At 36.7% G+C, this 11483-nt stretch overlaps 1 protein-coding gene across 7 annotated transcripts in view; it reads right to left on the reverse strand.

Moving 5' to 3' along the window:
• Il1rap (interleukin 1 receptor accessory protein) overlaps nt 1-11483 on the reverse strand; it is a 133482-nt gene that overhangs the window by 3845 nt on the left and 118154 nt on the right. For 3 of the 7 annotated variants that reach the window (XM_074073526.1, XM_074073529.1, XM_074073530.1), the window contains exon 11: nt 2554-2637. In XM_074073526.1, coding sequence (XP_073929627.1) covers nt 2554-2637 — 84 coding nt within the window. The other 4 variants (XM_074073525.1, XM_074073524.1, XM_020159867.2 and 1 more) reach the window with 4 other exon arrangements.

The following is an 11483-nucleotide window of genomic DNA, read 5'->3' on the forward strand; positions in this document are numbered from 1 at the left end:
AAAAGTAAAAATGCAGTGATGTGTATCACGCTATATCATTTAATGCTTCCAATACCCAGTGAGCTTAATAATATTATCTCCACAGGAGACTGAGGTTCAGAGAGACTATGGTCAAAGAGATTGGAGAGAAGAGGACTCAACCTCAAGGCCATGCTCCTAAGTAGGCAATATTTCTTTCATAATCATATATCCACGGAACCAACAATACAACAATTTAATTATGAATACCCATGGCTCAGGAGGAAATTTTCTCTCTTACTATTTGCCTCATTGAAATATATATCACTGAATATCATATTTAATTGTGACATGATAACACAACTTCCAGGCCTTTATCCATGCTGCAAAAGTATAGTCCACTATGTTTCTGTTTCCTATATAGCTAATGGCCAAAACTATGACTTTATTGTGCTTGCACCATAGTTACATAGTTACATAGTTACTGATACCAAAATTTTGCTTTGAGAGCACCAAAATTATATAGCTGTTCCTAATAACAGCTTGTGCTTAATTTCCATGCCTCTGCCACTAGTTATTCCATCTATTTTTATCCACTAAGAAAATAATTCACAAATGACAAAAGTAATTTCTCAATGTTTCCAAAGATTTTATGCAGTTTGGGAGACCATGTTAATAAGAAATAAACCTAATTGTGGACAGGAACCTCCTTTCCCTTCATAGGATTTAAAGCCATTATGTAACCCATTTGTAACAGATTTGGAAAGAAACAGTTATCTGTCTGCCAGGTTAAGATCCATGAATTTATACCCAGAAATGGATTACTCTCTTCAAGAAGGATGTAATATGAAACAAAACCTTTGGGTTGTTCTGTCATTTTCTGCAGTATATTCAGCTGGGGTGACTTGTCATTTCCTAACTACAGTTTCATGGTAAATCAAGTTTACTCTGGAGGGCTTTTATCCTCTCTGCTTCAGAGAAGAGGACATCTAGTTTCTTATTTCAACAGAGGAACGATATTCTGATTCACATTCCAAGGAGAATGGTGTTTTCTCTCCCCACCTCTCATTCTCCACTACTGAGTGAGAGAGTCTGATCCATTGGGCCAAGCTCACTAGCATCAGGACCAATGTATTGAAGGTGACCGCTCCTGCCTTGTACAGTCTCTTGCTCTTTTTTATTTGCTTCTGCTCAGGAATAGCAGTTTTCTTGTAGGAAGCAAATCCAACAGGCAGGGATCCTCTACAGAAGTGATAGAAGACAAACTAATTTTCAGTGCTGCAGGGCAAGGTTAGGCCAGTCTTATTCAGAGGACCCAGATGTCTTCAGTGTGGGGAGGAAGTAAACACTCCTTAGTATGTCTTTAGGGTCAGCAACATATGTTCTCCAGTGTCAGTATTGTGACTGGCACTTGGATCCCTGTTTAGACATATGCTCTTTGGCAGAATACATCAGGACTGAAATTACAAACTAGTGACTTCCATACATATTCAGGATGAATATGTCCCACAGATGTAATTTGTTTGGCTCTTTTATTTTATTTTCATAAATGTAAGCTGGCCCATAATTGAAAGTAGACAAAACATATAAATTCTCAGTTTCTCTTGGAAAAACTGGAAAATCTGGCAATGCAAGGGCTAACTCAGCAGCAACAATCAAATGGGTAGACTTCATGTTCCATGAAGACACATTTCTTCAGAAATATGTGCTTATCACTTTCTTATAAGCCCAGTGATCCCTATTATATCTCTGGCGTGAAAAACCCAATGCCACAAGACTCTTATTATTATGTGAAAATGTCTACAAAAAAGAAATCCCCACCTGTACCTGTATCCTAGCCACACTGGTAGTAGATGAAGTGCATGTGAATTATGCTTGCACTTGGACCCCATTTCTCTTTTTTCTTACCTTCTGATCCTTGTAGGCACTTGCATTTAATATCCCTTCTCTGAATCCTGAATAGGAAGAAGGATTCAGATACCAAACTCTATCCCAAATTCCTTATGATACTAATTTTTTTCTGCTGACAGTTTAAAAAGGGTAATGAGTATTTTTACATAAACTCCATTTACTTTAAAACATCTTCTTGCTGTCTATTGGTCCTTCCCCAGACTTCTCTGAATATACATCATGGTACCTAAACTAAATCTCAATTTCCTGAAACAGAATGCTCTTCAGATTTGAATACAAAAGCCAGAAAAGGTAGGAGGGAGACAGGGAATTAAAAATTTGTTGGTACATATGAAATAACATAAAAATAAAACTTTATTGATACTAACAGTGTTAGGAAGTTTAGGGCACACTAGTTTACAGTGAGATAGAAAACCCATGTGTCCCTGGGTGAGTGTGTTTGGTTCTTTGATGAAAATGTGCTGTAGGTTTGCTGTTCAGCTTTTTCCTACAGCTTCCACCAGAACAAGCTCTTTTGCATGATGCTTCCTTGGGAATATACACACCCTGTAAGTGTCATACCCCTGACTGTGTATCATGAAGTCAATCAGCAAGCTCAGAGGAAACATATTTAAATATTTAGCTTACTTTTAAACCATTATGCAAGACAAAGGATCATACTTTAGACAACTTTCACATACTGACCTTCTAGGGCCCAAGAAGAGTGTGCTCTTCTGAGGCCGTTAGAGGCAATAACTCTGGATTCAGGTTCTTCAGGTGTTTTGTCTCCTAGAAATAAATAGTTTTTAAAAATCAATGAAGGGGACACAAATTTGATAGTCCATTAGATGATAAAAATGTCAGTTATTCCCAAAAGTTCATGACCTAAGAGAGTTGGTAGAGATAGCAGCCCCCACCCACCACAATCTGTAACTATAGGATATAAAAGTCATTGTTATTGGATAAATTTGTGAAATGGCGAAGTGCAAGAGCTGGGATCTGGGGAGCAGGGGGATCCGATCGGGTGCCATTTTGTATCCATTGAGTTTCTGACTCTTGGGGAACAGGCTTACAGAGGTGTGTCTCCCACTGGGGTTGGGTATGAATCTCAGCCCGGCTCTTGCTCCTGAGGTGACCCTCTCCTTCACAGTAGGTGACGCAGCAGCGGCAGGCTGCGGAGGGCTTCCCTCGGTGCTTGGACATTGTGCCTGAGGCAGGAGGGGGACCTGCACCCCTTTCTGAGCTCTGGAGTTCTGGGGGCTCTTTCAACCGACTTCTCCTCTTCTGAACATGATCCCAGCTGATGTCAGATTGAGAAGAGCAGCTCTCATTCCAGCCAGAACTGGCACTCAGACTTCTCAGGGGAAGAGCCAACCGCAAGGCCTTCCAGAATTTGGAGCCAGAATGTTTGGACTTTTCTCCCTTCCAGCTCACGAAAGACACAGACTCCTTCAGCTGTAGGATGCCTGGGTGTGGATGCTCGAGAGGGCGGTACTCCACCACAATGAGCTTGGTGGCGATGGAGTTCTGGCACATCACACCCAGCTTAAACTCCAGCATGCTGATGCTCTTTTCTGTCACGTAATCTGGGCTCAGAACAACAATCATCCTTCGGCTTCTCTGAATGAAATCAAAAACTGCTTCCACTGTATCTACAGGAAAATGGAAAGATACAGCACAGTGCATTGTCATTGTCCACCCCACAAAGGAGAGGCAACGAAGAGAGAATATCAGACCTATGCGTTAAACAGTCAATCTTGTAAAGAAATTGAGATACTTCATGAGTATGAGTGATATCATTTGCAAAAGATCTACCTTCATCGATAGGATTTGAGCTCAATATCTGATCCCTACTGCAGCTCCGTCCCCACCCCACTGCAGCAGTACTCTTTTTGGATAAAGTCTTCCCTTACCATAACAAAAATGTAAATCATCTATCTCTAAAAGCAGTTAATTTGTGCTCTGTTTGTTTTGAGATCTTCAACTCTGCAAGTTTTATCTGGTGGCCTTTGATATGAAATTTTCAAATGTCTGAAGCATTTGATAACTGATGTTATTATATTTTATCCTTATATATAGACCAAAGGACTGGGCTTTTTCTCTTATTTCATTTCACATAGGACATAATTTCAAGTCTCTTACCCACTTTTATAATTTTTCCTGTCAATAATATTTGTGTATGTGTCTTCTAAGAATATTATTTTGAACAGCAATAACCCTAATACTCTTGGCATGATCTGATCAGCAAAGAGCAATGGTAAGTAACACTTCCTAAAATCCTCAGTTATATCCCTTGATAATTAACATTTTTGGATACAGTACTTGCCTTGTTGTCAACTAAAGTTTCCTTCCTTCCTTCCTCCCTTTGTTCCTCCCTACCTTTCTTCCTTTTTTCTTTCCTTCCTTCCTTCCTTCCCTCCTTCTTTCCTTTCCTTCCTTCCTTTTGTTCTTTCTCTTTCATGTGTGTGTGTGCATGTTTGTGTATATGAAAAAATTGGCCACAAAATCAATTCGAGAGATGAAAATAATGACAATATGTAAAGATTAATCAACTACTTAAGACTTCTGGCAAAGCATTCAATTCTAATAGTTACTAAGGTAGATTTAGACATTTCCAAAAGGAAAGTGCTTCAAATAAATACAGTGTTTAACTCTCTGTGAGATTTGGGAACTTAGACAATGCGATTACCTGGAAGAAAGAAATTCTCAATGTGTAAATTATTAAAACACATGCTTGAGAGAGACTGAGTTTCTACCTGCACATTAGAGAGTCATTTCAGCCTCTGAAGACAAACTGAAAGTTTGACGTGAATTTGATCATTATGAACTTGATGGGGAATGAAGGAGCTGTGATCCTTTCTAGATTAGTTCTTTCCAATCAGTGAATTTAAAATGAATTTGAATGAAAATTGGAAAATGAAATTTTGTAAATTCCACAACTGTGTTTGTGTATATGGTGTTTAACCTCAAAACAGTCACTTCAGAAAAATGTATGCTCTAACCAATGGAGATACAATGGTTGAAAATGTCATACCAATATCTTAAAATATTGTCTTGAGATATAATGGATTTTACCAGATTTTTACCACTTCTAGAAAATGAGGGAATAACAGTTGAAAGAAGATAATGTTAAATACAGGTATAAGTGACTGAATCAGACATGGAAGAAAGAAAGAGAAGATGCTTCTCTAATGGGCTTTGGCCCATACCTGGGTTCTTCACTTCATACTTAATAGGAAGTGGCCTCCTTTATATATTCCATACTGTAAAAATATGGTATTTGAAGAAAGGAGTTACTTTGTAATGTAAAAGAAAAAAATGGAGAGGGAGTAATAAATTGGTTTGCTTATTCCGTTTGGCTCAAAAAAATGAGGTGTGACTATATAGTAATGGAATTAGTTCTCTTTTGTGAACTAGATTTTGAAGTCATTCTCTCTTTCTCTTAAAACTTAACATGTAATAACAAGCACCTAATCTGGAAGATGGATCTGAATTCAAATCTTGGTTTTTCCATTTTCTCTATTTTTTCTTAATATCTTTGAGTGTGAGTTCATCCTTCTATAAAATTCATTTGATAAGAGCAAACTTATAGGGTTGTAAAGCAAATTAGAGATAGCTATATTCAAATGTCTAGCATGCTGTAGACATTTGATTAAATTATTACTCAATGCCTTGTGAACACAATATTAAAATAATATATGGACTAACTTACTGAATGTTTCAGTTTTTTGCTATCATTAGAGTATCACCTTACATGCACTTATGAGTAAAATAACCCTTAAAATTTCTATATTTTAGTTAAAAATAGATGCTGATTTAAAAATACAACTGAAATCTCAATCTCCTAGCCAATTGCTAAATTACTTTGTTTCACTTGGGTAGAAACAGAGAAATAAGAAAGAGTAAATGCTGGCTGTGTCTTTCATAGCATACTGCACACTTGTGTGAAAGACTACCTAGCATGAACTGATTAGAGAGAATTTCTTGAAAGTTTTTACAAAGTCAGTAATAGCAAGATAGATGATACTAAAAAACGATATTAAATCTTCTAAATAGTCACCACTATATTCTAGGAGGTCATTTAATAGTTTTAAGGCTGAAAGCAACTTAATACTCATCACCACTTATCCAATGTATAAAACCAACACATAAAAATCTAACATAATCCATCAAGTCTCCGCTTGTATATCTCCTATAATGGGGGACCCTACTATGTTCAAAGGTAGTGAATTCCATTATTTAACTCCGTCATACAGTTATTTCTTAATTGAGTAGAAATTCATTTTCATATAATGTTTATTCATTGATCTTAACTCTATACTTCAGGAGCCAGTTTACAAAAGAAAAAAAATCTTTAGCAGGGAAATTTTTACTAATTCAAACCATATATGAGGACTCAACAAGCATTTTTTGAATAAATAAACAAGTAGGAATATTTTCAAGCAGGAAGGCATCCATGTCACTAAGGACTGTCTCCCTTTCCATCTCTGCATCTGTCTGTCTGTCTTGCTTTCTAAACACAGACATACACACATACACACACACACACACACACACACACACACACACACACACACACCCTAGTATACCGCCAATCTATTTCACTTAAGTAATTCTTTACTCACATATAAAGGAAGTGTTCTTGATATGAAGTCCCCATTTTTCTTAGACTTTTCTCAGAAAGGAAAGTTTCTATTATAACTTATTTCATCTTTTTAACAAGTACAGACACTAATTCTTTTTATTCTTATTTCTTATGCCCAAACATGAAAACGAAGACATAAAACACATGCACAAAATAAAATTCAAAGCTGAAAATAAATGGTTTATTTAAAAAATATGTAAATTTACAAATCAAATGAAGAATGGAAAATACAAAAGTTCATGAATAAAATTAAAAAGATAACCTTAAAATATTAAAACATATGTAAAGGAATGGATAATTAACAAGTGGAGTGATGTTTTTGTTTCCCAGTACAATGAAGTGCTTTTATTAGAATCCAAGGGAATCATCTAAGTTATGATACAAGAGAGAATTAAATAAATTATATGTGATTGTGTAATTAGACACTCTTTACAACATTGTTTTGTTAACCAGGGTGCAGAATGTCCTTATATCATGGATGTAAAACCATTCAGTTTTATTTTTAATAAGAAACATAATTTGTTCTTGCCCTTTTAATTGCAAGCATGTGTCCCCACCAGCTCCAACTGTTCTGTTTTGGGAATCTTCTGGAACATACAAAAGAAATCTTGAAACTAAGTTCTCTTAGGATGAGCTATATCACTTATATTTAATATGTTTATATTATAGCATTTGGAAAAATTCAGTACCCTAAGATAAGAAGAATATAAATAGGAAAAAAAATCCAGGATTTTCTGGTAACACCCAAATGCATTTGGGTCCACAGCCTTATAGAATCCCAAAGTGCAAAAAGAATGCAGCATAGCAAGGAATAGCCCCTTGGTGATGAGACTATCCCTTGTTACCTAAAGCTCATGCAAGAATTGATATTCAAAGCTTATCTGGACTCAATTCTTCTCTGGTCTTGTGAGTAAAAGGTTAGTAGTGACAGTAAGAGTGATCTGTAATAAGAAAGCATTAAAAAAGCTAAAAAAATAGTTCTAAGAGTGACTCCATGTCATAATTTTATAGTCAAGAATTCAGAGGGGAACATTTTTTCAATTTAAAATAACTCTTAAAGAGAAAAATGATTTGTTATGGACTGTAATACTGATAAAGGACAAAACTGTAGGAGATAATTTTGGAGTTGCTTATTAACATTCATACTACTGGGATAAGGGCTTCCTTAAATTATGAATTATTATATTTCATAGGATACTCAGACTCATTTATAGGTAAATTTATTTTCCTTTATTACTCAACATTCTACATACCTGAGCAATGAGATTAACATAGCTTAGTTTCAAAATGTGTCTACTGGGAATATTACAGAAAACCAATTAACACCAGATGAGTGGCTGGTGTTTAGCAGTGACTATGGAAGCTCTGTGCACAACAGATTTCACTGCAACCCAGATCAACTATAGCAGTAGTAAGTTATTTATACTAATTTAGGGAAGCAAGAACTAATGACAATCACCACTCTATGAGCAGTGAATTCACAAATAATATTAATGGAATGAGAACACCAACACGAAAGCATTACAGTATAAACATAATTTAAAAATTGGACAAAAGTTTTGTTTGTAAAATGTACCATTAGACATTGAAATATGTGTGTATGGAGTGATATATATATACACACATAGCTAATTCATGTGCATATATATATGCATATATATATACACAGGATATATATGTATGTGTGTGTGTGTGTGTGTGTGTGTGTGTATTCTACATGTAACATAGATATTCACCACTGTATGGACTTAGTTTTCACTTTGAAGAACAGTAAAAATTTTACTCAAAAACAAGTTTAATTGACAGTAACCTTTCAGATGGACTTATTTGGAACATGATATTATCCATACCAGTGAGTATCTTGTGGGAAGTACAAGTCATGCTTTTAGAATGTTAATGCTAAAACAATTCTAAAGGCCATTGACACAAGTGAGGAGAAATCCCTTTCCTAATTTTCACATTAGCAAGCTTGTGATTAAAAGACAAATTGCCACCTGTCCTGCGCTGCTCTTTTCACAACTCAAAAATACCCCTAAAAGCATTTTGCTGTTTTCTCACTCTCCATTAGCACCATTAGAAGTTTCCTTTCAGACTGACCCAAGTATGGAGCCACCTGTGAAATCTGTTTTGTTTTACCTGTAAACTGTGAATGATTAATAACAGTGGATAGGGAGATGGAATGATACATATGGATCTGTATGTAGATAATCAGGAGTTTACTGCAATAAAACAAAAATGACAGTATATTTTTCAAGTTTACAAGAATGATATCAATTACCTGAGATGAGAGCAAATGTGTTATGGTAGTAGGAAATGCAGCATGTCTTTTAATTCAATCATAAGAAGAATTTTTAGTTATATTGCTTTGTATCACCCTAAGTGGGTATCAGTCTTGCTAAGGTAAAGTATTGAGCAACCAAATAAGTAAAAGAGTTTGAAATCCTTTTAAAATTAATTCAGGCCCTGATTCTCTCTTCTCTCTCTCTCTTTTTTTTATCTTTTGGAAGTAATGAAGTTTGAACTTAGGGTTTCATGCTAGACAGGCGTTCTACCACTTGAGCCATGCCTCTAGCCCCTGATTATTTTTTTTAATGTCTGAGTGAAAATAAAAGAATACTCTAATAAGAAATCACCAATACCCCTGGTCAACAGGTAGCATATCTTAAAAGGAGTGCTAAATCCATGGACAAAGCTGCACCATAATGTTAAGATTTTACAAAGAGATAGAGGCGTAGGAATGGAGGGTGGAGAAGAGGAAAATGACACCAATCACATCTTTGCCTGCAAAGACCATAGTGACATCTGTCTGTTGGCAGACTGTTGACAATATACCTTTAAACCTTAGCATTGCCTGAAAAGTGGAATAGCCAACCATACAGCCAACCCTGAAAGTGTACCTATGAGACTTAGATTTTTTTTTCTGCCTACCAAAGCATAAACTGGGAGTGAAGAAGAGGGACTCTTCCTTCCATGGCTTTCCCTTTGCTCCTTATACTTCTTTTGTTTCCCCTTTCATACATTTTTCAAGGATGAATAGGAGAGACCCTGCTTGTCACTGCTAGACCACCTGGGACTTTTCTTCACTGGCATGGCCACCTGAAGCTGTTTCCAGAACCTGCCCTGTGGATACTTGGACTTCTCCCCCTTCCATTTAATGACTGTGAGAACCGTCTTAGCACTCTTCAGCTCTTTCACCTTCGTGTCCTTCACAGCTTTGTACTGCACTAAAATGACGTTGATGCTGCCCCGAGAGGCCATATTTTCTAGGCCAGCCTTGAGCTCCAGGAGGGCTTGGGTTCCCTGGAGCACGTAGTTGGGGCTTAGGACAACCAGGAGGCGTCTGCTTTTCTGAATGAAGCCCAAGGTCTCATCTGTGACAACTGGGAGAGAAAACACCATGGGGATTAGTGTTGGCCAAGAACCATCCCAACCAAGGGCTCAAGGAGCAAATGCAGGAAGTGTGGGGTGGCAGCCTGGGCACCGAGGCTGTGACCATGTTTACCAGCAACAACTTACCAACAACTTAACCCTTGAGCCCAACCATATTCTTCCCTAAATCCACTTTCCTTAGGGAAAATGGAAACTATGTTCATATATTCCACTCCACAAAGAATTTCAAGCAAGCATGAAGCCAAATGTGGTATACTTCTGAGACCTCAGTCTTTGAAAGCATTTTTTGATCCACAAGGAATAGATGTGATGCACTCAAAACAGAATCTTCAAACAGAGTTGCAGCCTAGCCAGATCAGCTCAAGAGCTCCTTTCCCCCAAAGATACCTAGGTATAACTCTAGCATTGAAAAGCAATAAAAAATATACAGACATTGTAGAATAAAATAATAGAATTTTATTTTTGCTAACACGACAACATGAATTGGAATCTGCACTTTTTGAAAGTCCCTCTCTGTTGTTGGACACCTCTCTGACTCCGAGTGGTATTACTATGCTGTTGGAATAAGAATGTCAACCAATGTCATTTTGGCTAGCAATACCTTCTCAACTCAGCTTTCTACTGCTCTCTGTTCTAAAGACCAAATTAGTATCTGGATCTTTCTCCTTTAACTCCTGTTATCACTGTGGAGCCATGCGTTACACCAGCTGGTAGCTGATGTGTCTGCTTGTACTTATCAGCAAGTGCTTTCTCTCTAAGTTAAAAAAAAGACGAAAAATCAGGGGAAATGGAAATGCAATATAATTTTATTCTGCTCTTAAGGGCTCTGATTCCTGCCTCTAAATTCTTGGTGCTAATCTATCTCCTTACACACGGACTGTATAATCCTTTACCTGGGGTAGACATAGTTGCCAACTCCAAGTAATGCACTACCTATATCATGGCTTGCCATACTCCCCTAAGCAATCATTTTGATTCCTAGTCTCCACAGGTGCAGAAGTAATAGGGAAAGACTTTCAATTAAAATCTACATGTGCAGCCTGGAGGAGAATCCAGGAATGAGTATCTGTTTACTCTAAGCAACTGCACTGAAGCTGACCATGGAAGAGATCCAAAGGGAAAGTAGACTGGCAAAGGAAAGAGCAGCAGGGAGAATCCCAAAGGAAGCAAGGGCCACAAATCAAAAGTAGATGCAACAGAAATTATGTAGAACTAGAATATCTCAAAAGAACTATTAACCCCTCCTGAAGGGGCTTATATATACCGTATATCTTTCTATGACTTTTCCCATGGTAGATACATATTTGTTGGAAGAATATGTGAATGAATAAATAGATGAATAAGTGCGTGGGAGATTAAGTATTAAAATGAGTGGAATTTATCTGTTACCAATATAATTAAGTGATCATTTCCTGGAAAAGTTATTCTGAATGAGATCTCTTCTGTAGAATACTGGCATGATGAGTTTTGGGATGATGGTTGAACAGATAACATTACTGATCCACTAATTCAAAATGAAAATAAAATTTTAAGTCTATTCTATTTCCCAATTATTCATATAACTATTAAAACATTAAACAAAAGATTAAGGTTAAGAAGA

The sequence above is a fragment of the Castor canadensis genome, chromosome 5 (assembly GCF_047511655.1).
Source record: "Castor canadensis chromosome 5, mCasCan1.hap1v2, whole genome shotgun sequence".
NCBI lineage: Eukaryota > Metazoa > Chordata > Mammalia > Rodentia > Castoridae > Castor > Castor canadensis.